At 42.9% G+C, this 27,604-nt stretch overlaps 1 protein-coding gene across 2 annotated transcripts in view; it reads right to left on the reverse strand.

Moving 5' to 3' along the window:
* Positions 1-5,166: 5,166 nt before the first annotated feature.
* The window catches only part of nudcd1 (NudC domain containing 1), a 31,369-nt gene continuing 8,931 nt past the window's right edge, over positions 5,167-27,604 (reverse strand). Inside the window, exons 4-10 of one of the 2 annotated variants that reach the window (XM_036970846.1) lie at positions 26,281-26,473; positions 24,962-25,153; positions 22,418-22,625; positions 16,012-16,159; positions 15,228-15,353; positions 8,025-8,184; positions 5,167-5,901 (exon numbers count right to left, since the gene is read on the reverse strand). In XM_036970846.1, the coding sequence (XP_036826741.1) occupies positions 5,615-5,901; positions 8,025-8,184; positions 15,228-15,353; positions 16,012-16,159; positions 22,418-22,625; positions 24,962-25,153; positions 26,281-26,473 (1,314 nt within the window). In that variant the 3' untranslated portion in view covers positions 5,167-5,614. Of the gene's footprint in view, positions 5,902-8,024; positions 8,185-15,227; positions 15,354-16,011; positions 16,160-22,417; positions 22,626-24,937; positions 25,154-26,280; positions 26,474-27,604 lie in introns of both variants that reach the window. The other variant, XM_036970845.1, reaches the window with a different exon arrangement.

Consider the following 27,604-nt stretch of genomic DNA (forward strand, 5'->3'; position numbering starts at 1 on the left):
TAGGTAGCATTGTTTAAAGTGGCTAGTGATATATTTTACATCATTTCCCATCAATTCCCATTATTAAAGTGGCTGGAGTTGAGTCAGTGTGTTGGCAGCAGCCACTCAGTGTTAGTGATGGCTGTTTAACAGTCTGATGGCCTTGAGATAGAAGCTGTTTTTCAGTCTCTCGGTCCCAGCTTTGATGCACCTGTACTGACCTCGCCTTCTGTATGATAGCGGGGTGAACAGGCAGTGGCTCGGGTGGTTGTTGTCCTTGATGATCTTTATGGCCTTCCTGTAACATCGGGTGGTGTAGGTGTCCTGGAGGGCAGGTAGTTTGCCCCCGGTGATGCGTTGTGCAGACCTCACTACCCTCTGGAGAGCCTTACGGTTGTGGGCGGAGCAGTTGCCGTACGAGGCGGTGATACACCCCGCCAGGATGCTCTCGATTGTGCATCTGTAGAAGTTTGTGAGTGCTTTTGGTGACAAGCCAAATTTCTTCAGCCTCCTGAGGTTGAAGAGGCGCTGCTGCGCCTTCTTCACGATGCTGTCTGTGTGAGTGGACCAATTCAGTTTGTCTTTGATGTGTATGCCGAGGAACTTAAAACTTACTACCCTCTCCACTACTGTTCCATCGATGTGGATAGGGGGGTGTTCCCTCTGCTGTTTCCTGAAGTCCACAATCCTCTCCTTAGTTTTGTTGACGTTGAGTGTGAGGTTATTTTCCTGACACCACACTCCGAGGGCCCTCACCTCCTCCCTGTAGGCCGTCTCGTCGTTGTTGGTAATCAATCCTACCACTGTTGTGTCGTCCGCAAACTTGATGATTGAGTTGGAGGTGTGCGTGGCCACGCAGTCGTGGGTGAACAGGGAGTACAGGAGAGGGCTCAGAACGCACCCTTGTGGGGCCCCAGTGTTGAGGATCAGCGGGGTGGAGATGTTGTTGCCTACCCTCACCACCTGGGGGCGGCCCGTCAGGAAGTCCAGTACCCAGTTGCACAGGGCGGGGTCGAGACCCAGGGTCTCGAGCTTGATGACGAGCTTGGAGGGTACTATGGTGTTGAATGCCGAGCTGTAGTCGATGAACAGCATTCTCACATAGGTATTCCTCTTGTCCAGATGGGTTAGGGCAGTGTGCAGTGTGGTTGAGATTGCATCGTCTGTGGACCTATTTGGGCGGTAAGCAAATTGGAGTGGGTCTAGGGTGTCAGGTAGGGTGGAGGTGATATGGTCCTTGACTAGTCTCTCAAAGCACTTCATGATGACGGAGGTGAGTGCTACGGGGCGGTAGTCGTTTAGCTCAGTTACCAGAGTCCCCAATGAAGTCCCCTTGAGATATGAGTGATGTTGCACTGGCTAAGGGTTTCACTAGATGTCAACCATCAATATAAATCATAATGAAACTTCTATGATGTTCTGGGAGTGAATGATAGCAGAATCAGTCAGGTGTCTGGCAGTCAGCCATTCTCTGATCATGCTTATTCCTCATGGTAGTCACTTGCGTTCCATTGCTCACGAAGACAAGGAGTACTCCAGTTGGAACTTTAATTAAGCTATATGTTAAAAACATCCTAATGATTGATTCTGTACTTAGTTTGAAATGTTTCTTCGACTGGTAATATCACTTTTTGAAGTTTTGTCCGATATAACGCTGACCAGAATTAGCGTTTGGATATGTATACCAAACGCGCTAACAAAAGAAGGTATTTGGACATAAATAACAGACATTTTCGAACAAAACAAACATTTATTGTGGACCTGAGATTCCTGGAGTGCCTTCTGATGTAGATCATCAAAGGTAAGGGAATATTTATCATGTAATTTCTTGTTTATGTTGACGCCATCTTTGCGGCTGTGGTGTTTTTACTTCTGAGCACTGTCTCAGATTATTGCATGGGTTTCTTTTTCCGTAATTTAAAAAGAAAATCTGACACAGTGGTTGCATGAACTTTATCAAACAAAACATGCATTTATTGTGTAACATGAAGTCCTATGAGTGTCATCTGATGAAGATTATCAAAGGTTAGTGATTAATTTTATCTCTATTTGTGCTTTTTCTCTCTCTTTGGCTGTGTATTTTAGTGAGTTGTTGGTGACCTAACAATCGTTTGTGGTGCTTTCCCCGTAAATCCTATTTGAAATTGGACACTGTGGTGGGATTAACAACAAGACTACCTTAAAATATATAAAATACATGTATGTTTGAGGAATTTTAATTATGAGATTTCTGTTCTTTTGAATATGGCGCCCTGTACTTTCACTGGATGTTGTTATATCGGTCCCGGTAATGGGATCTCAGCCATAAGAAGTTAACAAGTCACACCTGTTAAATGAAATGCAGACTACCTCATGAAGCTGGTTGAGAGGCCAAGAATGTGCAAAGCTTCATCAAGGCAAAGGTTGGCCACTTTGAAGAATCTAAAATATTTAGATTTGTTTAACACTTTTTTGCTTACTAAATTATTCCATATGTGTTATTTCCTAGTTTTGATGGCTTCACTATTATTCGACAATGTAGAAAATAGTCAAAACAAAGAAAAACCCTGGAATGAGTAGGTGTGTCCAAAGTTTTGACTGGTACTGTAGATCGCATCGGGGTTAGAACGTAAAAAAAAAATGTATCTTCACAATTATACAATGGTCAGAGTTTTTCAATTTGGTATCTGTAAGCAATTGGGCAGTGTTCACTGATATCATTTGCAAAACCACCACTAGCCAAATAATTATGGGGACGGAGGAGTTTACTAGGTATTTTACAGTCATCCAAGGGTAGGTTTCATTATCAGCGTCAAGTTGAACTCAAGACAGATATTCTTAAACTGATCTGTGGCATGTGTAAACCAATCAAGATTGAGATCTAACACAATCAGTTCAGTTACCAGAAGGGGTTTAAATAATCATAAATAATACCAACAGCTTCCGCCAAAGCGGCTGGGGGGGCGGTAGACTGCAGCAATTAATGTATGCATATTTTGGCTTATGGACACTTTTATAACCAACAGCTCAAATATTTTGGGGCAAGAGAAAGCATGATGCAATACAGAAGGTCTTACATAAATAAACTTTAAAAAAAGAGGGAGGGGTGGCTATCACATTCAACACCATAAATGGCAACGTCCTTATCCATATTCAAATTATTCAGCCAGGTCTCTGAGATAACCAGAACGTCTGGCCTAGTGTCATGCACCCAAACATCCAGAAAGTCCAGTTTAGAGATTAGGCTTTGCACATTTAATGGAACAGTCCAAGCCCTCTGCGAGATTTGAAAACATCAGGAGTATCCATGGTGACACAGGAGTCAATAGACCTGGATGAGCTTGCCAGGGCACAGGGCCAGCGAGGGCACAGGGCCAGAAATGATAGGACGTTTTTAGTTATCCAGCAGAGACCCAATCAGTTATTCAAAGTCCTGTTTCAGCCATTCAGAGCTATCATTCCTAATGTCATTAAATCCCACATGGACTACAACAGGATCAATTTCCGTGTGCTGACTTAGAACAGTAGGGAGCAGTCTAGTAATATCCTGTACTCAATCCCAGGGGTAGCACAGGGTTTTTGCTCTAGAAACCAAGGCGTTTCTTAACATAGAGCTGCTTAAGACAAGGGCCGGCGAAATGAAAGAGAAAATCTGCCCATTCTCACGCCTGGCATGATGATTCGGGAGGACGTGCGAGAGGCGGAATCTCGCACGCCTGCAACTCTTGGCACACGGTTCGAGCCTCCCATAACCAACAAAACCTAATTTACCACAGAAGCAACAGGGAAGCATCCGAACCCAACGCGGAAGCCCCCAGGGGTGAAGGCACCGGAACTTCTGTATCCAGGGCGGCGAAGCTGTTTGAAGTTTGTATCCTGCCAAAGGCTGCTGCTTTTGACTTCTATGGTGAGTGATGTGCCTCCCTGGCTGGTTGGCAGGGTCATGAATCGGAACATCCACTAACTCATCAAAAAGGATTCAATTTTCCAGGGAAGGGGGAGACCCCTTCGGGGAGGGATCCCTGCAGAGCACCAGCCGGTCGGTTACGGAGAGACGACGCGGCAGCAACACTCCCATCATCAGGTCAGATCGGCGTTCAGCTACCTGAGTAGACGAGAAAGTAGGCACAAGTGGATTCCCCAGTAGCTTGTGTAAGTTTGCTACTTGTTTGCTAAGAGTAGCCACTTCACCTCTATGTCTCCTCTGCGAGCAAACATTTGCCACATTGAAAGTCCGGACGGTCCACATTGTCCCGTAATAAATATGTAAATATCACACCCACGTGTTGTATGATATTTCCATCCTAGTGTGAAGTCACTCCAGGGTGTGATATTCAAAACCTTGGCGGAAGTCCCGCCCCCCTTATAAATGACAAGATATGATTGACAGTTTGACAGAAGCCATCCTATATAAACTTACTGATGCTGTTCTGCACACCACTGTTGTATTGCGCAGTTATTTGCACAAATCTTGCCATTCTCCTTCGACCTCTTATCACAAGCCTTTTTCGCCCACAGGACAGCCTCTGACTGGATGTTTTATTTGCCGCATCATTCTCAGTGAACCTTACACACTGTCGTGCGTGAAAAGCCCAGGAGGACGGTCGTTTCTGACATACTGGAACCAGCGCACTTGGCACCGACAATCATACCATCCTCAAAGTTGCTTAGGTCACCCGTTTTGCCCATTTTAATGTTCAATCGAACCGTAACTGAATGCCTTCAAGCCTGCTTTATATAGCAAGCCACGTGCCTCAATGTCTGTAGAGGCGAACCATTTGTGAACAGGGTGGTGTACCTAATAAACTTAGTGTATATGGGCACATCCTATATTGATATCACCATTACGCAAGCAATACTGTTTCAATTTATCCTTCTCTTACCCAGGCATGTCAAAATAGGAAAGGAGTAAGCAGAAAAGCGTGCCTAGGGGCCTGGTCTACGTGCCTAGGGGGCCTGGTCAAAAATGGTGCCTTATTAAAGGAATAAATAGAGTGCCATTTGGGACTCAGCTTCTGACATCACAAGGCTTCCCACCGGCCCACTCCTTCCTTGTTCTTGATTGATCAATTAAGGTAATTGATTAGTTATAAAACGGTTGACTAGGTCTTAAATTGGACACAAATTGAAAGGAAATAACAAAAATCTGCAGACACATGGTCCTCCAGGAATTGAGTTTGACAGCCCAGGTATAAAGGTACAAAACTCATAACGTTGTTTGGTTTTAATGGAATATTTTCATTACATTCTGCTTCTATTGGTCAAAGCTTCTGAGGGCATAAGTTAATGTGAGAACATGAATCATACTACATTTGGGCTCCTATACAGTGTCAACACCAGTAGGATATTCATAGAATAACTTACAAATATGAAGACAGACATTTGAAAGTGTAGACATATTGCTGACAGATCAGACCCCTACCACAAATGACATTACACTACCACACTTACTATAGGTTCTAGATACACTCCTTTTACTTTGTGGAATGGTATAGCTCTGTCTCAGGGGTGGACAGTGTGTATGGTGGATGGAAACATTCTAAGGGGCAAATTCCCAGACACAGATTAAGCTTAGTCCTGGACTAAAATGCTATCTCAATGGGGATTCTCCATCCCGGATGTGTCCGTAAAACTGGCCATAAAAGTAGTCCCAGATCTAATTGTTGATCTTCAGAACAAATAGGTTGTTAGAGGTCAGGACGAACAGTCTCTCATTGGTGGCTCTGAAGCCAAGGACAATGTTGTTTGACTCCAGGCTGGCCACCTGTTGCTTAGCGACCTGGCCCACCTGACGACCCTGCATCCTGTTGAACAGGACTGTGTCCACCGGCGACGGCTGCCGGTAGATGAACACCCGGCGAAGACACTCCCCCAAAGCGGCATAGGAGAAGTTTGGGGGGCAGGTGGCAAATTTCTTGTCACGTTTCGACGCCTGGACGTAGCCTAGGAGATCCGAAAAATGAGAAAGAAAATTAGTAAGTTGGAAGAAAACCTTCTACTCATCTCCAAAGACACTGAGAAACACAGGGCTTGTTGTGACAAACATCAGCCACACAGGAATTAGCATTGAACTAGCTCAAGATGGCGCCGAAAGACATGGCAGCTCTGCTTCTAGCTCCTAAGCAACTTTGCAGTATTTTCTTTTTTTGTGTTATTTCTTACATTATTAGCCCAGAACGTTTTTTTTTTGTGTCATTACATACAGCCGGAAAGAACTTTTGGATATCAGAGCGGCCATAACCAGCATTACGACCAGCAATACGACTTTCCCGAATTGGATCCCCCAGGGCAATTGAACTTATCCCAGAGGCTGCACCAAGACACCACCGGCAGAAAAAAAGGTATTCGGAGTGGACTTCTAGTCCAACTCAGGAGACGTGCACACCATCCACTGCTTCAGAGTATATTAGGGTAGCAGGGTAGCCTAGTGGTTAGAGCATTGGACTAGTAACCGGAAGGTTGCAAGTTCAAATCCCCGAGCTGACAAGGTACAAATCTGTCGTTCTGCCCCTGAACAGGCAGTTAACCCACTGTTCCTAGGCCGTCATTGAAAATAAGAATTTGTTCTTAACTGACTTGCCTGGTTAAATAAAGGTCAAATAAAATAAAAATTAGTCGCTAATGTTCAGTCTCTGGACAATAAAGTAGACAAACTCAGGGCAAGGATCTCCTTCCAGAGTGACATACTCTGTTTCACGGAATCAAGGCCCTCTCCAGATATACTGTCCCCGTCTGTACAGCCAGCGGTGTTCAGTACATCGCGCAGACAGGAATAAAGAACTCTCCAGGAAGAAGGCAGGTCGTGCTGTATGTTTCATGATTCATGGTGTGATTGTGATAACATACAGAAACTCAAGTCCTTTTGTTAAGCTCTCTGGGATATGTGGGCCAGGTACGACACAACACCTCCACTTCGCTGATCCTCAACACTGGAGCCCCACAACGGTGCGTGCTCAGCCCCCTCCTGTACGCCCAACTAAATCATAAAGTTTGCAGACGATATAACAGTATTAGGCCTGATTAGCAACAATGACAGGACAGCCTACAGGGAGGAGATGAGTGCCCTGGCGAAGTGGTGCCAGGAAAATAACATCTCCCTCAAAGTCGACAAAACAATAGAGCAGATCGTGAACTTCAAGAGACAGCAGAGGGAGCATGCCCCCATCCACATCGAAGGGACCGCAGTGGAGAAGTTCCTCGGGGTACACATCACTGACAATCTGAAATGGTCCACCACATAGACACTGTGGTGAAGAAGGCACAACAGTGCCACTTCAACCTCAGGTGGCTGAAGAAATTTGGCTTGGCCCCGATGACCCTCACAAACTTTTACAGATGCACAATTGAGAGCATCCTGTATCACCGCCTGGTACGGCAACTGCCTGCCCTCCAGGACACCTACAGCACCCGATGTCACAGGAAGGCCAAATATATAATCAAGGACATCAACCACCCGAGCCACGACCTGTTCACCCTGCTACCATCCAGAAGGCGAGGTCAGTACAGGTGCATCAAAGCTGGGACCGAGAGACTGAAAGAGAGCTTCTATCTCAAGGCCATCACTGCTAAATAGTAATCACTAGCCGGCTACCACCCAGTTACTCAACCCTGCACCTTAGAGGCTGCTGCACTATATACATAGACACGGAATCACTGGTCACTATAATAATGTTTACATACTTCTTTACTCATTTCATATGTATATACTGTATTCTATTCTACTGTATTTTAGTCAATGCCACTCCGACATTGTTACTCCTAATATTTATATATTTCTTAATTCCATTCTTTTACTTTTAGATGTATGTGTATTGTTGTGAATTGTTAGATACTCCTGCACTACTGGAGCTAGGAACACAAGCATTTCACTACACCCGCAATAACATCTGCTAAATATGTGAATGTGAACATGTTAAATAAACTCAGTCTGAGGCAATGTATTAGCACAAAGATGCCATCTGAAAACAAATTTGTTTCCCTGATTTAGAGTTGTAAGAGGTGTGTCTGAGGTGTTGACAGAACTGCCAGTACTAATAATTACTCATCTAAAAAGTTTCTACACGTACCGAGGGCGTTGAAGGTGGCGATGTGTTCCCACATGTTGCTGGGCTGGTCCGGGCGGGGCTGCCACAGCAGGGCATCCACGTCATGACGCAGGCAGAAACTAGGCATCTCAGATGGGTTCAAGTCCACCGTGAACAGGTACTGATGGCTCCCCAAGTTCACCTGGAGAAAGAGATATACTGTAGTAAGACTTTATTAGTCCCAAATAGATGGTTTGTAGATGTAGACATTTCAACTAACTTTCCACTAACCCTAACCCTTATCCGTAACTTAAAGATATGCAGTTCTTCATCTGGCATCTCTCTTCATCCCGCCAATCATAGCTTTTAGAGCTCAGTGAATCTCAACTCGATTAAAAAAAAGAAAAAAAGTAAAATAGTTCCCTCAAACAAAACCATTATGGTTCCTTTTAATCAATTATGCATTAACACCATCCATGAAACATACACAACATTCCAAATTAAGTGTCTATTAACTGGAGGACAGAAAAACAATCAATAGGGACAGAGAATGAAAGTATTCTAATCAGGAGAGGACATGGAACCAGTGCATGCAACCAGTTTTTCTGAATGCATCAGTCTGCCTTCATTATTCCTCCCGCAGCGGAGGCCGGAAGAGAGAAGGCGAAAGTAAAAGAAAGAGAGCGTGACAGAATCAGAGAAAAAGAGAAATTTAGAAAGACAAAGAGAAAGCCAGAGAATGATTGAGTCACATTTTGAAGCACATGTTCAGACAATTTATACCATGACCTTGTTCTCTTTATACACAACCTTGTGCTATTATTGTATTGAAAGGTCTGATCATCCAGTGTTTCACATGTGAATCTCTTTGCCAACAAGTTTTATTGGTAGACAGTTCTCCCCTCCAGTTTCCATGCTCACTTGACATCTATTTAACATTTGAATCATAAACAGGCCTGTAAGTGATTGATAGTTGGCGGTTGGTGACAGTTTCACGGACGTGGAACAATCCTCAAAGCTATAGTTCCCTTTTTTGTGGCTGCGTCCCTCACATTATGTCAAATCAGCCAATTGGGATTTCAGAAGTCTTGTTTGTGTAAATAGAATGACAATGAATGTTGTCGACAATAGCTTTGGCCGTAATTTAAAGTCTGCAACGACGTTCAAACATAATAAATTATGTAAGAGTAGAGTAAAGCACTACCCTCTGCTCGGTTGGATGCCGAGCAGTTGCCATACCAGGCGGTGATGCAGCCGACCAGGATGCTTGCGATGGTGCAGCAGTATAACTTTTTGAGGATCTGGGGAACCATGCCAAATATTTTCAGTCTCCTGAGGGGGAAAAGGCGTTGTCGTGCCCTCTTCACCAATTTCTTGGTGTGTTTGGACCATGATAATTTGTTGCTGATTTGGACACCAAGGAACTTGAAACTCTCGACCCGCTCAACTACAGCCCCTTCGATGTGAATGGGGGCATGTTCGGCCCTCCTTTTCCTGTAGTCCACAATCATCTCCTTTGCCTTGCTCACGTAGAGGGAGATGATATTGTCCTGGCACCACACTGCCAGGTCTCTGACCTCCTCCCTATAGGCTGTCTTATTGTTGTCGGTGATCAGGCCTACCACTGTTGTCGTCAGCAAACTTAATGATGGTGTTGGAGTCATGCTTGGTCACACAGTCGTGGGTAAACAGTTGGTCACACAGTCGTGGGTAAACAGGGAGCACAGGAAGGGACTAAGTACGCACCCGAGGGGTCCCCCGTGTATAGAATCAGCGTGGCAGATGTGCTGTTTTCCACCCTTACCACCTGGGGTGTTCAAATAAACCTACCATTAAAATTATAGACTGATCATTTCTTTGTCGGTGGGCAAACGTACAAAATCAGCAGGGGATCAAATACGTTTTCCCCCTCACTGTAGCTATTACAGACTCGGTCAGGTTGAAAATGTCAGTGAAGAAACTTGCCAGTTGGTCCGCACATTCTCTGAGTACACTTCCTGGTAATCCGTTTGTACCTGCGGCCTTGTGAATGTTGACCTGTTTAAAGCTACCACACAGTCGTCCGGAACAGCTGGTGTTCTCATGCATGCTTTTGTGTTGTTAGGCCCTAATCTATGGATTTCACATGACTGGGAATACAGATATTCATATGTTGGTCACAGATACCTTAAAACAAAGGCAAATTGTGTACAGATCCTTGCGACACAGGAGCGTTCATTAGCCTGCTGAAACATGAGGTGATGGTGGGGGATGAATGGCACGTCAATGAGCCTCTGGGGTCTCATCAGGGTATCGCTGTGCATTCAAATTTCAATCAATAAAATGCAATTGTGTTCGCTGTCTGTAGCTTATGCCTGCCCATACATCACAACCCCAAAGCCACCATGTGGCACTATGCTCACAACGTTGACATCAGCACACCACTTTTTTTTGACGAGTATGGCCTTATTTGTATTACAGCATATTGGATGAATGTCATTCTCATTCCAATCACCCAGTTCAACATCGATAGGTTTAGGCTACTACATGATACTCACATTATCCCTATACCCATCATCATAAGGTTGCTACAACCTAGTCTATGAATGAATGTTTACAATGTAGGTGCACACAGGTCGAGAGAAAAATATGAGGTGACAGACAGTGACACACATGACAGCATCTAGGGTGTAATCATCAGTCCAACAGTTTCAAACAAGAGTTTCTATTGGACAAATTCAGGGATGTTTATCCCCATTTCAGAAACGTTTTTCAAAAGAATCAGCAGAATGAATACACCCGTGATAACACGTAAACACAGTTCACTTTCATAGCAGCCATGTTGTATTCCTTCTTGCATCTTGGCCTATCCACAGGGAGTACTAGAAATACCCATGAGACCATAGGCTAACTGGTAAAATTAACATGGAGGGGGTACTTCAGGGGTACTCTGGGCAGAGCAACAGTTTGTGGTACAGTAGCCGAAAAAAGTTGAGAACCATTGGCCTAAATCATTGTCATCATATTTGCTAAAGTAACGTCATAATCAACATACAGTGCATTCAGAAAATATTCAGACCCATCAACTTTTTCCACATTTTGTTTTCCGTTTACAGTCTTATTCTAAAATAGATTAAATAAAACATTTTCTTCATCAACACACAATACCCCATAAAGCGAAAACAGGTTCAGAATTTCTTTATTTATGAAAGGATTCAAGTGCAGCCTGTTTCCATTGATCCTTGAGAAGTTTTTACAACTTGATTGGAGTCCACCTAGGGTAAATTCCATTGATGGACATGATTTGGAAAGGCACACACCTGTCTATATAAGGTCCCACAGTTGACAGTGCAGGCCAGAGCAAAAACCAAGCCACGAGGTTGAAGGAATTGTCCATAGAGCTTAGAGACAGGATTAAGTCGAGAGACAGATCTGGGAAAGGGTACCAAAACATTTCTGCAGCATTGAAGGTCCCCAAGAACACAGTGGCCCCTATCATTCTTAAATGGAAGAAGTTTAGAATCACCAAGACTCTTCTTAGAGCTGGCTGCCCAGCCAAACTGAGCAACCAGGGGAGAAGGGCCTCACAAAATTCAGAATGAGACTGATATGAGGAAATTATTAATTGGTGACTGATATGATATCTATATATTCTTGATTTAATTCGGGAGACGGTAACTCATTAATAAACAAACTTTTCCCATGGTGCCCCACATTTCTAATGAGTTAATTGTTACATGATTCATTTAAATTGAGTAAACATTTTACGTAGTAGGTAATTATTCGATAAATAGCAGTCATCACGCGACAGTAGCTAAGATGGGGAGAAATCTGTCCAACTACAACTGGCTCAGAACAGGGTAGCACGGCTGGCCCTTAAATGTACACGTAGAGCTAACAATAATATGCAAGTAAATCTCTCATGGCTAAAAGTGGAGAAGAGATTGACTTCATCACTAATTGTTTTTGTAAGTGAATGCACAGAGGTGTCTGCCTAAACTACTAGCACACAGCTCGTACACCCATGCATACCCCACAAGACATGCCACCAAAGGTATCTTCACAATCCCCAAGTCAAGAAAAGACTATGGGAGGCACACAGTATTAAATAGAGCCATGGCTACATGGAACTCTATAAAACATCAGGTAACTGATGCAAGAAGTAGAATCAGATTTTTAAAAACAGATAAATATACACCTTATGGAACAGCGGGTACTGTGAAATGACACACACAAAGGCACAGACACACATACACATGATACAGATATGCACTCTACACACACGCACACATGGATTTTGTAGATATGTGAGTAGAGGCCTGAGAAGCCACACTTAATGTGTTATGAAATGTAATGTCATGTAATATTTTAAATTGGCTGTTGCCAATGTGAATTTCTGGATTTTTTTTCTCATTTTGTCTGTCATAGTTGAAGTGTACCTATGATGAAAATGACAGGGCTCTCTCATCTTTTTAAGCGGGAGAACTTGCACAACTGGTGGCTGACTAAATTTTTTTTGACCCACTGTATATGTTTATTATACCGGTTGATACAGGGCTCATATGTGAAACTATTCTAACTGAAAATTTTCTTTCACAGTGGCACTGACTCCGACTGGAAAGCCCTTCCTCTCACAGAAAGCCTTCAGAGAGCAGCTCATCAAGGAGCTTGCTGGCTACAGCACCACTGCACCAAGCCCTGTCCCTTCTGCTCCTGCCACAAGTGTTCATCTGCCCAAATATATTTGTGCAGGCATGGATGTGCCTAAGGGCCAAAAGGGCACAGCATGGAGGTGTTGCTGTGTTGTTTGCAAGATGAAGTCTCCCATCACATGCACCACATGCTCAGTGACCCTCTGCTTTACATCAGAAAGAGACTGCTATAACATCTGGCATCAGCAGCAGAAGAGTTTTGGCAAAGTTGGTGGGGTTATATGGCAAAGTGGGTGGGGGCTAGGGTCAGTATGTTATATCTGGAGTACTTTTCCTGTCTTATCCGGTGTCTTGTGTGAATTTAAGTCTGCTCTTTCTTTCTCTCCGAGGACCTGAGCCCTTGGACCATGCTTCAGGACTACCTGCCATGATGACTCCTTGCTGTCCCCAGTCCACCCGGCCTTGCTGCTGTTCCAGTTTCAACTGTTCTGCTTGCGGTTATGGAACCCTAAACTGTTCATTTTTACTCTTGAGGTGCTGCCCTGTTGCACCCTCTACAACCACTGTGATCTCCACCCGGCACAGCCAGAAGAGGACTGGCCACCCCTCATAGCCTGGTTCCTCTATAGGTTTCTTCCTAGGTTTTTGCCTTTCTAGGGAGTTTTTCCTAGCCACCGTGCTTCTACACCTGCATTGCTTGCTGTTTGTGGTTTTAGGCTGGGGCTATATAAATTGATTTGATTTGATAGACTGAGGGTCTTCCAAATATTGAAAGTGTGTAAATAGTTACCCATGTTATTTTGTAAATGTATATATATATATTTTTTCTTTCAATTTTTTGGTATTTTGTATATAGTTATTTGTTTCAAAATGTATACCTTCACCAATTTGGCCACTTGGGTACATTTGGGCTACTTGTGTGGGACACCTGGGTGACTTCATGATAAATGTCATGTAGCACACTCATTTAGGAAGTTATCATTCTGAAACTTTGCACAAGTACTGTTGCCCTCTTATATTTTTCACTGAAATTGTCCCCATCATCCTATCTGAATGTTTATTTTATCTTGTTCATTTTAAAGATACAAAAATAAAAAATAAAAAACATATGTTTTTTTTCATAGTTTTATCTAAACCAGATCTATTGTGTTATATTCTCCTACATTCAATTCACATTTACACAAACTTCAGAGTGCCGTCTTTCAAATGGTACCAAGAATATGCATATCCTTGGTTCTGTGCCTGAGCTACAGGCTGTTAGATTTGGGTATGTCTTCAGGCGGAAATTGCACAAAGTAGGGGGGTAGTAGAGGTTTTAATGGAGGCCAACTTAAATCTGTTTTACCTCATTTCTACCAGAAAGGCAAATAGTACCAGTGCCTCGCTCAATACGGAAGAAGTCAGATGATGCGACTACACCTGTAAGACCCACATAGGTCTCAGCTGTGGCATAAATCCAGAAAAAAAACATTAACAGCAGGATTCTACCAGCAGCTTGTTAATTCTTACGTGTCTTTTCTGTGGCCTGGAGTTTTTCCTTATCTCATGACCTGGTCAGGTAAAACTCTGGGTCCTATTTATAGGATATGACAGTCCAACATTTTTACTAATGACCCGACCGGGCAAGTTGGCCAAATATCTACTGGCCGAACAGAATTTGTGTTTAATATAATTTAGCAACGTAAGTCATTACTCCATTCTTAAGAATTGCATTGTCTTAATTACATTCATTTTTGTTTCTAAAGTATGTAATTTTGAGAATATCCTCCCCTCTCAAAATAGAATGCTGCCCCTTTAAGACAATTCCGTTTCTGAAAGAGATATCGACCTGGCTGCAGTAGGCTAGCCAATGCTAAAGTGTAAAGAGTGACCAGCATATTGCTGCTATGTTAACTATTGAAGGTTTAACTTTTGTAAATCACTTTCCCTAAAATAAATAACATCAGTGAGTAGATTGATGGGTGCTGCTTTTTTGCTCAGGACAGCTCGCAGGTGCTGTGTGAATGTAGCTATCAACTTCTGTACCGATTGAGAAGTTGTGACTTGCAGTAGAATGCTGTATTTGAATGAACGGCCAAACATATTGCTCAAATACAAAGAGCACGACTATTCTTTGTGTAGTCTTCAATGGTTTTCCATGGTAGACTGCGACAGAGCAGGTAAATGTTGAACTGGACCGCAAAATGCGCTGAGAAGTAAATAGCCCGGTCGCTGCCACTGCTTTGAAAGTGGTGTGGCGGCGCAGCACCAAATATAAAATTACTGTGGCAAATGCTGTCTCGCCACATGTTTTCTGGTGGCTCTGAGGCAATGCCAAGTGTACTCAATTGGTTCTACTCACACAGCAGCCTGGGAGACATTATAGGCATCTGAATTGAGACATTCTAGCCATCCTAATTGAGCCTAATGGATAGCTCTCTTCATTTCAAATAAAGAACCCCAAGATATTTGTGTGGTCAATTCCATGTTCATTAAATCAAGACAAGCGTCACTGACAACGCAAATGGAGAAGGTGTGCATGTCTACTGCGCCACTGTGGATATGACCAATAGGGGCTGGCTGATAACAATGAAGGAGGGAGTGGAGTAAAGGTGGGTGGTGAAAAGGGTCTCACCACGTGAGTGGGCTTGAGCGACTCTCCATCGAAGCGTGTCAGGTTGGAGCTGTCTTCTGGGAAGCCATCGCAGTCCTCCAGCTCCTGGGCGTTGCACGGGGGCTTGCCCTTGTCTGGGTTGGCATTCTGAACTCAAGAGAGATGGAAGCAGAGAGATTGGGTAGCGTTAACAGTGAGGTAGCATTCAATGATGCATTGAATTCATTCATTAGAAGCTAATGGCGATGGGAACGCTAAATCCCTAAATGAGCAGTGAGTGGTTAAACAAGTTGGGACTGAAAATATCATAAAAAATAGGAAGCTGAGACTGAGGCAGCTCAAGAGAACTGAACATGATGGTGTGAGGGAGAAGTAGAGCTGCTTTCAGAAACTAAAGAGGGAGGGGTGAGAGTGAGAAGACCTGAAGGTAGGGGAAAGGGGCAACAAAGAGGCTAAAAGTGAGGGCTCAGAGAGGGGGTTGGAGGGGGGTCAATTTAGGGGAGATTAGATGCATAGAGGCACAGAAAGTAACATCAAGATTGGAGGTAAAAAGGAGAATAGAGAGATGAACAGCAAATGAGGCGTTCATAAAGGATAAATAAAGACTGAGGGGGTTGAGGAGAGCACAGGATAGGATTCATCATCAGTAACCCAGGGTCATGTTCATTAGAGCAATGGAAAATGGAAAGATGCATTTCCGGTAAAGAAATCACTCCCTGTTTCACTCCTTTTTCTTCCATTTTATGACTAATGAACACTACCCAAAATTAAAAGACCAGGCTCAGCGTATGTCAGTGAGTCTCACCATGTCCTCAGTAGTGAGGTATGTCAGTCTCTCGTGGAGCAAGGCTGTCTGCTCCTCACTCATCAGGAACTCTCCTCTCCCGTCTCCTCCAGTCAGCAGCTCTGGCCACATGGGCCCCTCGCTCCTCTTCTGGAGAGTCACCTCCAGGCTAGGAACACACACACACAGAGACAGACAGGGCGGTAGGACTATACTGGGTGAGGGGTATGGTGGAAAATTGCAAGATTATGTTATAATACTTTTATTGCATCAAATGGTTGTTTTATGCAACAGAATAGAGGATTCTCATAAATATTGTGTGTGTGTTCTACTGAGGATTGACCTCTGGGAGATAACACTGACAGGAGATTTAAGATGTCTTTTGGGTGGTAAAACCTAAAGAGCATTCCAGAGCATGAGTTAATGTTTCTCTTCTATATGGTACCAGGGAGAGATGACCTCAGGGCCAGACTCTGGTCTATACACAAAGATGACTGTTTTTACAGCAGATACTGTCTGCTATGAATTATAGGTATATTTCATACAAATCTTAACCTTGTGACCCATTCTATACTAACCTTGTGACCCATCTGTTGTTCGTCATGTACAGTTGAAGACGGAAGTTTACATACACCTTACATACATTTAAACTCAGTTTTTCACAATTCCTGGCATTCAATCCTAGTAAAAATTCCCTGTCATAGGTCAGTTAGGATCACCACTTTATTTTAAGAATGCGAAATGTCAGAATAGTAGTAGAGAGAATTATTTATTTCAGCTTTTATTTCTTTCATCACATTCCCAATGGGTCAGAAGCTTACATACACTCAATTAGTATTTGGTAGCATTCCCTTTAAATTGGGTCAAACGTTTCGGGTAGCCTTCCACAAGCTTCCCACAATAAGTTGGGCGAATTTTGGCCCATTCCTCCTGACAGAGCTGGTGTAACTGAGTCAGGTTTGTAGGCCTCCTTGCACACACGCGCTTTTTCGGTTTACCCACAAATTTTCTATGGAATTGAGGTCAGGGATTTATGACGGCCACTCCAATACCTTGACTTTGTTGTCCTTAAGCCACAACTTTGGAAATATGCTTGGGGTCATTGTCCATTTGGAAGGGCCATTTGCAACAAAGCTTTTACTTCCTGACTGATGTCTTGATATGTTGATTCAATATATCCACTTAATTTTCCTTCCTCATGGCGCCATCTATTTAGTGAAGTGCACCAGTCCCTCCTGCAGCAAAGCACCCCCACATGATGCTGCCACCCCCGTGCTTCACGGTTGGGATAGTGTTTTTCGGCTTGCAAGCCTCCCCCTTTTTCCTCCAAACATAACAATGGTCATTATGGGCAAACAGTTCTATTTTTGTTTCACCAGACGGCATTTCTCCAAATGTATAATCTTGTCCCCATGTGAGGTTGCAAACCGCAGTCTGGCTTTTTTTATGGCGGTTTTGGAGCAGTGGCTTCTTCTGTGCTGAGCGGCCTTTCAGGTTGTGTCGATATAGGACTCGTTTTACTGTAGATATAGATACTTTTGTACCCGTTTCCTCCAGCATCTTCAAAATATCATTTGCTGTTGTTCTGGGATTGATTTGCACTTTTTGCACTTTTCGCACCAAAGCACATTCATCTCTAGGAGACAGAACACATCTCCTTCCTGAGTGGTATGACAGCTGCGTGGTCCCATGGTGTTTATACTTGCATACTACTGTTTGTACAGATGAACGTGGTACCTTCAGGCGTTTGGAAAATGCTCCCAAGGATGAACCAGACTTGGAGGTCTACAACTTTTCCTCGGAGGTCTTGGCTGATTTCTTTAGATTTTCCCATGATGTCAAGCAGGGGCACTGAGTTGGAAGGTAGGCCTTGAAATACATCCACAGATACACCTCCAATTGACTCAAATTATGTCAATTAGCCTATCAGAAGCTTCTAAAGCCGTGACATCATTTTCTGGAATTTTCCAAGCTGTTTAAAGGCACAGTCAACTTAGTGTATGTAATATTCTGACCCACTGGAATTGTGATACAGTGAATTATAAGTGAAATAATCTGTCTGTAAACAATTGCATGACAAGTAATTTGTCCAACACAAAGTAGATGTCCTATCTGACTTGCCAAAACTATAGTGTGAAAGGGGTGTATCTTGGCTATAAAATACCTTTGTAATTTTGTCTCGGGGCTCTTAACGAATCATCTGAGCGTGAATCGTCGACCAGCCATCATTATCGTAGAGCATGTGTGCGTTGTATTGACCTGCTCCCTTATTAATAAGTATTTAAATATTTAGTGTAAGTATAACTCTGACTTGTGTGATAAGTTTGTCTCTCCTCATTTGATAATAAAGAAATTAGCCATCACAGGGGGAGGACTGTGAGCTCTTGTTCTCTGTGGCAGAAATGAGTAAGACATTTAAGAGTGTCAACCAATAGGGGCTCACTGGCCCAGCGTCGTCCGGGTTTGGCCGGCGTAGGCCGTCATTGTAAATAAGAATTAGTACTTAACTGAAATGCCTTAAATAAAGGTTAAATAACATAAATAAATAAAAAGCCTTGCAAGGCTGCCAGCCCAGACAGCATCCCAAGCCACGTCCTCAAAGCATGTGCCAAACAGCTGGCTGGTGTGTTTACAGACATTCAATCTCTCCTGAACCCAGTCTGTTGTCCCCACTTGCTTCAAATGTCCACCATTGTTCCTGTACCCAAGAATGCTAAGGTAAGTGAACTAAATGACTAGCACTCACTTCTGTCATCAGGACATCCCAGACCCACTACAATTTGCATAGCTCCCCAACAGATCCACGCACTGCACACTGCCCCATCGCACTGCACACTGCCCTATTCCATCTGGACAAGAGGGATACCTATGCAAGAATGCTGTTCATTGAATACAGCTCAGCCTTCAACATTACAGTGCCCTCCAAGCTCATCGGTAAGCTCAGGGCCCTGGGTCTGAACCCCACCCTGTGCAACTGGGTCCTGGACTTCCTGACAGGCCGACCCGAGGTGGTGATGGTAAGCAACAACACCTACGCTACACTGATCCTCAACACAAGGAGTAAAAGTACTCAAAAATATGAATAGTAAAAGGTACAGATAAGTAAAAATACTACTGTAGTATTTTTACTTAAGTACTTTACACCACTGCAATGACATAGCCACCCGAGCCACGGTCTGTTAACCCCGCTAGCATCTAGAAGACGGAGACAGTACAGGTGAATCAAATTTGGGACCGAGAGACTGAAAAATAGCTTCTATTTTGAGGCCATCAGACTGTGAAACAGTCACCACTAGCCGGCCTCCGCCCAGTAACCTGCACTGAACTAGTCAGTCACTGTTACCAGCCTGCTACCACCAGGTACTTTATCCTGCACCTTAGAGACTGCTGCCCTATGTACATGGTCATTGAACACCTTAATGTTTACATACTGTTTTACCCACTTCACTGTTTTACCCACTTCGTACAGTGCATTCGGAAAGTATTCAGACCCCTCAAATTTTCCACATTTTGTTACGTTACAGCCTTATTCTAAAATGGATCAAATAAAATCCACAATAATCTACACACACTACCACATAATGACAAAGCAAAAACTGCAAATTTATCAAAAATAAAAACCAGAAATAACTTATTTACATAAGTATTCAGACCCTTTGCTATGAGACTCGAAATTGAGTTCAGGTGAATCCTGTTTCCATTGATCATCCTTGAGATGATTCTACAACTTGTTTGGAGTCCACCTGTTGTAGATTCAATTGATTGGACATGATTTGGAAAGGCCAAGTTATAGCATCATACCCAAGAAGACTCGCTGCCAAATGTGCTTCAACAAAGTACTGAGTAAAAGATTCTGTATACTTGTGTAATTGTGATTTCAGTTGTAATTTTTGTTTGTTCTTTGTCGTTGTGGTATTATGTTTTATTTTTTTATTTAACCTTTATTTAACTAGGCAGATTGATAGATTGATGTGGGAAAAAAAATGTATACATTTTAGGCTATGACCTAACCTCAAGGGGTCTGAATACTTTCCAATGCACGTTCTTCCTATTTCCACTTAGTGCTACAACAAGCACTGCAGCAGTAATGAATGAGTAGGAAAGTATCTATAGGCTTGCGTTGTTATTATTAGCGGCTTGGGTCTTTTTTAATATCAAGGAATATTTAACTTTCTCTGTTCATAGGAGTAACATGAATTTGTGCACGAGGCAGAAATAATGAAGCCCCATAAGTTGGAAGACGCTGTCCCTTTTTGGTCAGTGTCAGTGGAGGAAAGGGACAAGGGAGGGATGTTGAGAGGTGGACCAGCAGTGTGCTGCTAATATGCTAATACTAACCATCAGATGCAGGCACCATCACCCCAGTAAAATAAAAATACAATTATTGAAATGTATGCTGGCTCTGCTATGCTTCACAAATAATACAACAATGGATCTATTACCGGATTCATCATATAGCCTAACTCAAATATATATTTTTTTAAAGATATATACACTGCTCAAAAAAATAAAGGGAACACTAAAATAACACATCCTAGATCTGAATGAATTAAATATTCTTATTAAATACTTTTTTCTTTACATAGTTGGATGTGCTGACAACAAAATCACACAAAAATGATCAATGGAAATCAAATTTATCAACCCATGGAGGTCTGGATTTGGAGTCACACTCAAAATTAAAAGTGGAAAACCACACTACAGGCTGATCCAACTTTCATGTAATGTCCTTAAAACAAGTTAAAATGAGTCTCAGTAGTGTGTGTGGCCTCCACGTGCCTGTATGACCTCCCTACAATGCCTGGGCATGCTCCTGATGAGGTGGCGGATGGTCTCCTGAGGGATCTCCTCCCAGACCTGGACTAAAGCATCCGCCAACTCCTGGACAGTCTGTAGTGGATGGAGCGAGACATGATGTCCCAGATGTGCTCAATTGGATTCAGGTCTGGGGAACGGGCGGGCCAGTCCATAGCATCAATGCCTTCCTCTTGCAGGAACTGCTGACACACTCCAGCCACATGAGGTCTAGCATTGTTTTGCATTAGGAGGAACCCAGGGCCAACCGCACCAGCATATGGTCTCACAAGGGGTCTGAGGATCTCATCTCGGTACCTAATGGCAGTCAGGCTACCTCTGGCGAGCACTGTGCGGCCCCCCCAAATAAATTCCACCCCACACCATGACTGACCCACCGCCAAACCGTTCATGCTGGAGGATGTTGCAGGCAGCAGAACGTTCTCCACGGCGTCTCCAGACTCTGTCACGTCTGTCACATGTGCTCAGTGTGAACCTGCTTTCATCTGGGAAGAGCACAGGGCGCCAGTGGCGAATTTGCCATCCTGGATGAACTGCACTAACTGAGACACTTGTGTGGGTTGTAGACTCCGTCTCATGCTACCACTAGAGTGAAAGCACCGCCAGCATTCAAAAGTCACCAAAACATCAGCCAGGAAGCATAGGAACTGAGAAGTGGTCTGTGGTACCACCTGCAGAACCACTCCTTTATTGGGGGTGTCTAGGTGGTACCACAGACCACTTCTCAGTTCCTATACTTCCTGGCTGATGTTTTGGTCACTTTTGAATGCTGGCGGTGCTTTCACTGAGTAGAAGCACTTGTTTTGAGATCAAAGCGAGAGCAGCATTTTGTTCAAATCCTTTGCTAATTATTGCGTTATTAGCCCAGTTTTAGATCATTTGCAGTCAGCAATAAGGGAGTGATTGCTTCCAACAAGAGCGTTTCCAGACATCTTTGTAAAAGTAACAGTGTTGTATTTTAGTAAAGAGCTTTGTTTGTCTTAAAGGGACAGTGTTGTATTTTGAGACAGGCTTGAATAAACTAAGTAGACAACAGGCAGAGGGTAGCATAAATTGTCGGATTCTCTGTAATAATGGTATGAGAATAATAACTTAAAGCGGGTACAGCCTGTGTTCACAGTAAATGCACACTAGAAACGCACACTAAATACTGACTTCAATTACCTTGTACCCCTTGCACATTGACATTGTACTGGTACCCCCAGTATATAGCCAAATTATCGTTATACTAATTGTGTATTTATTATTACATGTTATAACTTTTCCTTTATTGCTCTATTTTCTCCTCTGCATTGTTGGGAAGGACCCGTAGAAGGAATTTCACTGTTAGTCTACACTGTTTGTTTACGAACCATGTGACAAATAAAATCTAATTGTATTTGAATGGTATCTAACAAATAGAGAACAAAAACGAACTCTCATATGAGTCAAACTATAGTTTCCTGTTTGTTTGTAGATAGTGGTAATGCTCTGATATTTTCACAAAAGCGAATTCACCATTAAAGGAAATCCGACTCATGACTCTGGGCTGAGTAAAAGCAGATGTGTGCCTGCATCCGAAATTGCACCCTATTCCCCATGTAGTGCACTACTTTCGACCAAGGCCGCTAACCTTTTCTCATCTTTGATGATCCAAGCACTGGCTTCGGGGTCCACAGGGGCATGCAGCTGCCCCTCCAGCAAGGGGGCAAAACCCTGCACCCCCACACTCACATTTTCCATGTAGAGCTTGAAGACCACGTCGTCTTTGGTGATGCCCTCGGGCATACGCACAGATACTGTTACATCCTCTATTGTCTGCTGCCAGAAGTAGATTGGATCTGAATGGCATGGGGGAGAAAAATAAATGAAATGTCAATAATGTTGAGTACATTAAGATTTCTATAGACTCATATCTGATTAATATATAAATGAAACATGTAATAAAAAGCATGAACTGTATCAAATTACCCTGAAAACCAAGTCCGAAACTAAAACTATAATAAATGGTCATGCTGCAGTTTGAGGTTATTTTTTTCCTTGGGGAGGGGGGTATTCTCTCATGAGATCTGAGGCTCTTATCATCACTAGCCTAATGGGCGACCGTCCGCACCACACCAGCATGAGACAACACATTACTCTTATTAAAAAGGGCAATCTGCAGTTCAAAGCAACAGCAAAGCAGACTCCCTGCCACTATTTTGGTAAACCGCTGAGGGATGGGTCTAGAGAAATGTATGTAGCAATCACAGACTACCTTATTAGAGGGGTAATAGCTGGAACAGGCCGAGAATCAGACAGGTTGTAATTGTAGCCCATCCCTTTAAGGAACATTCAGGCATTGCCCTTTGGGTAAACCCTCCTCTATTTGAAAATGATTCAACAGCTAGGCATATATGCACAATGACAGACCTCAATGCCACACCCGTCCTGTCGGCCTCTGACAAACTGACAGTTCCATAATAGTCTTACATCAGTCTCTCTGAATCATAGCTGATTAAAAAGCAGTGTGTTACAAGTGGAACCATATATCCAAATATACATCAAATTTTTCTAAAATTGATTACATTGATTCCCCCTCCCAAAAAATAGAATTAAATATCTTATTTACATAAGTATTCAAACCCTTTGCTATGAAACTCGAAATTGAGCTCAGGTGCATCCTGTTTCCATTGATCATCCTTGAGATGTTTATACAACTTGATTGGAGTAAATTCAATTGATTGTACATGATTTGGAAAGGCACACGTCGGTCTATATATAGAGATATAGATATATATAGAAATAAAAGGCCGCCCAGCTAAACTGAGCAATCTGAGTTCCTCTGTGGAGAAATTTCCAGAAAGACCACCATCTCTGCAGCACTCCACCTACCGGGATTTTATGGTAGAGTGACCAGATGGAAGCCACTCCTCAGTAAAAAGGCACATGACAGCCCGCTTGGAGTTTGCCAAATGCACCTAAAGACTCTCAGACCATGAGAAACAAGATTCTCGGGTCTGCTGAAACCAAGATTGAACTCTTTGGCCTGAATGCTAAGTGTCACGTTTGAGGAAACACTGGTACCATCCCTACGGTGAGGCATGGTGGTGGCAGCATCATGCTGTGGGGATGTTTTTCAGCAGCAGGGACTGGGAGAGATTGTTGATGAAAACCTGCTAGAGTGCTCAGGACCTCAGACTGTGGCGAAGGTTCACCTTCCAACAGGTCAACGACCCTAAGCACACAGCAAAGACAATGTAGGATTGGCTTCAGGACAAGTCTCTGAATGTCCTTGAGTGACCCCGCCAGAGCCCGGACTTGAACCCATAATCGCTGACAAAATGTGCTTCAACAAAGTACTGAGTAAAGGGTCTGAATACTTATGTAAATGTGATATTTCAGTTAATTTTTAATAAATTAGGAAACATATCTAAAAACAAAAAAAAAAAAAAAATATATATATATATCATTATTTTTTTGTGTGTGTAGATTGATGAAGAAAAAAAAAACGACGATTTTGAATAAGGCTGTAACCAAACAAAATGTGGAAAAAGTCAAGGGGTTTGAATACTTTCCAAAGGCACTATGTACTGTCTAGGCTACCAGTCTATTACTTTTGAGCATGCTTGGTTATTGAATGAGAGATGAATAAATGGTAGCCTAATATTTGTTGTGTAGAGGGAATAAACCAGTCAGAAAATATTATAATGATTTAGGCCCATATAATAAAACTCAAAGAAACATATTAGGCTACACGCAATCTCCTTAACAATGGCAAATGCATCTCGTTTAACATTAGCAAAAGTTTTTATTAGCCTATTATAATGGTGCCAGGTTTCCTCCATGCTTGAATCATGATTTCAAACACCAAAGGGCCACTTCATCACAAAACTCAGACACTGGAATGACAATGCATTCAGAATATTAAATCTATGAATTTAATCTATGAATTTAGTCTAATGTTGCCTGTCACCCATTTCATGATATTATTTCCCTATTTCACATACGTATTTCACATAGGCACGCCCATCCATCCAATCTCAAATACAAACTGTGATCATTCACAAACCCTTTTACAGCACCTTTCAATGTTCTATCCAATCCTGAGCAGTGGAAACAATGGCATACTTAAAAGTTTCTTCATATGTTATATTTCCTATGTAGCTTTTACCTATGACCTGTAGCATTGACCCACCAGCGCTCGACTCCATCTCCATGGCCTGTGCCGCAGGCTGCTCCAGCAGCGCCCCGTCCACATGTGTGAAAACAAAAGGTTTCTCCGAAGCCACCATTAGCCCTTTCCCTTGGGGCTCCAATGCTGCATAGTGGGGCACTGACTTCCCCCTCAGCATCTTCATCTTCCTTACCTTGTACTTCTTCTCCTGACCTGAAAATGGCCGATACAGCACACACAGAATACATGTGCAAGCATTATTAGACTGATCTGATTGCAATTTACAGGTTTAATTCTCATACAGAATACATGTATTTTCTCTGCAACTTCACTATTACCATTACACGTTTTTATTATTATTCAAGTTATTACCTCTAAATATTTGTCTAGTATACAAATTAAGAAAATACTTGTTACAGAGAGGATTGTTACATTTTCGTACTGACAAAAATTAACGCATAGGCTATCGGACTCAAAAGAAACATGCAATTTCAGAGGTGTGGACTCGAGTCACATGACTTGGGCTTGAGTCTCACATTTGATGACTTGAGACTCAACTTTACTTGGAGCCTCAAGATCGTCTTTGACTTGAGACTGATGACTTGAAATTATTTGGCCAGGTTTTGTAATGTTTTGTCACTCATTTTGTGGCACAGAGTCTCCGTGGATTACTCTTCCCCACGCAGCCAGAGACAGTAAGCCACAAAACACCAGTCTCAACATCAACAGTGAAGAGGCGACTCCGGGATGCTGGCCTTCTAGACAGAGTTCCTCTGTCCAGTGTCTGTGTTCTTTTGCCAATCTTAATATTTTATTGGCCAGCCTGAGATATGGCTTTTTCTTTGCAACTATTTCAGGTCGAATGCACAGAATTTTTATGAAGATTCTCCTTAGCAACATTTATTTTGGAAGACACAGATCTACAGTTGAGATATCAGAGCAAATTAAAGTCAATTAACGCATTTCGTTTTCCCAAACATTTCGTTTTCCCAAACACTAAGTAAATGTCGTTTCTGTAAGTCAACCTTTGATAATAGAAATTATGGCCATTGATAATAGAAATGATGGGCATGAAGGTGGTAAACATGCCACAAATGCTCACATAGCTAATCTGCTAATTAGCTAGTCGTCATCAACTTATTATGCTCTTTCACTGAGAAACAAAAAAAAACAACTGAGGCACAAAATTATCCTGAATGACTTAGTTACTATTCCCAACTCCCTCATTATACCATCATCCATATAAAAGAGTTAGGTTTCGTCATCCCCTAGTGTTATGAGCAGTATATGGAATATAGGGTGCCATTTGGGACGCAGACACAGTGCCCCACCCCACTCACCCTGTTCTGCAGTGTTAGAGACTGTGATCCATTCCAAAGAAACAGAGTAGCCACTTCCCTTTGCATGAGAGTCCGATGATGGGTCTTTCTGGATGCGGAGGAGCAGGACCTCCATGGAGTGGACCCCAGCCTGGACGTGAGATATGCTGTGGAGGATGGTGAAGGGCTCCCCTATCTCCTCACTGAACAAGGGCTGACAAACACACAAAATCAACAAGTCTAGTTAGTTCACAGACAGAAATGTGTTCTAAGTTTTAAGATCAATCCATGCACAGTGGGTACGAAATGTAGTATCTATAAGAACAAGATATTAGGTACACCCGTTTATTAGGTACACCCATCTAGTACCGGGTCGGACCTCACATCGCCTCCAGAACAGCCTGAATTCATCGGGGCATGGAAACGTTGCACAATTGGTATCAAGGGATCTAATGTGTGCCAGGACACCAGGCAGGATGGCACCATGGACTCAGGCTGCTTACGCCAAATCGTGACTCTGCCATCAGCATGACGCAACAGGTAGCGGGATTCGTTTTTCCACGCCTCAATTGTTGGTAATTGTGTGCCCACTGGAACCACTACTTCTTGTTTTTAGCTGATACGAGTGGAACCCGGTGTGTTCGTCTGCTGCATTAGCCGACCCGTGACAAGGACCGACGAGTTGTGCGTTCCGAGATCCCATTCTGCGCCGTTATTTGTCGGTTTGTGGCCTGTTTGCTTTCTCCTTCGACCTCTCATCAATGTAACGTTTTCGCCCATTGGGCTGCCGCTAAATGGATGTTTTTGGTTTGTCGGTAAACCCTAGACACTGTCGTACGTGAAAAGTCCAGGAAGCCGGCCATTTCTGTGATACTGGGACTGGCGCCTGGTACCGACGATCATACTACGCTCAATGTCACTTAGGTCGTTTTGCCCATTCTAACATCGAACAGTAACATAATGTCTTGATGCCCATCTGCCTGCTAAATATAGCAAGCCACGACCACGTGACTCACACTGTAGGAGCTAATCATTTTTCATGAATGGGGTGGTGTACCTAACAAACTGTCCACTGAGTATGTGACATAGCGTTAGTAAAGCTTCATATAACAAGCTACATCTTTTGTGCATTTATACCATAAATAATCATGTCAAATACATTATAAAGCTTTTATAAATTATGGTGTATAATGTTAATTTAATGTGAATTTCCTGTCGCTGGGTAACCTATGTTATTAATGCGGATAAAGTTAATGTAACGCTTTACCCAAATGTCTAACTGGCTGGAATTGCTGGGCTTGTGATTAAGTAGAGGTTATTAATTTCTTTCAAGCTTATCAACATA

This window comes from Oncorhynchus mykiss, chromosome 32 (assembly GCF_013265735.2).
Source record: "Oncorhynchus mykiss isolate Arlee chromosome 32, USDA_OmykA_1.1, whole genome shotgun sequence".
Classification (NCBI taxonomy): Eukaryota; Metazoa; Chordata; class Actinopteri; order Salmoniformes; family Salmonidae; genus Oncorhynchus; species Oncorhynchus mykiss.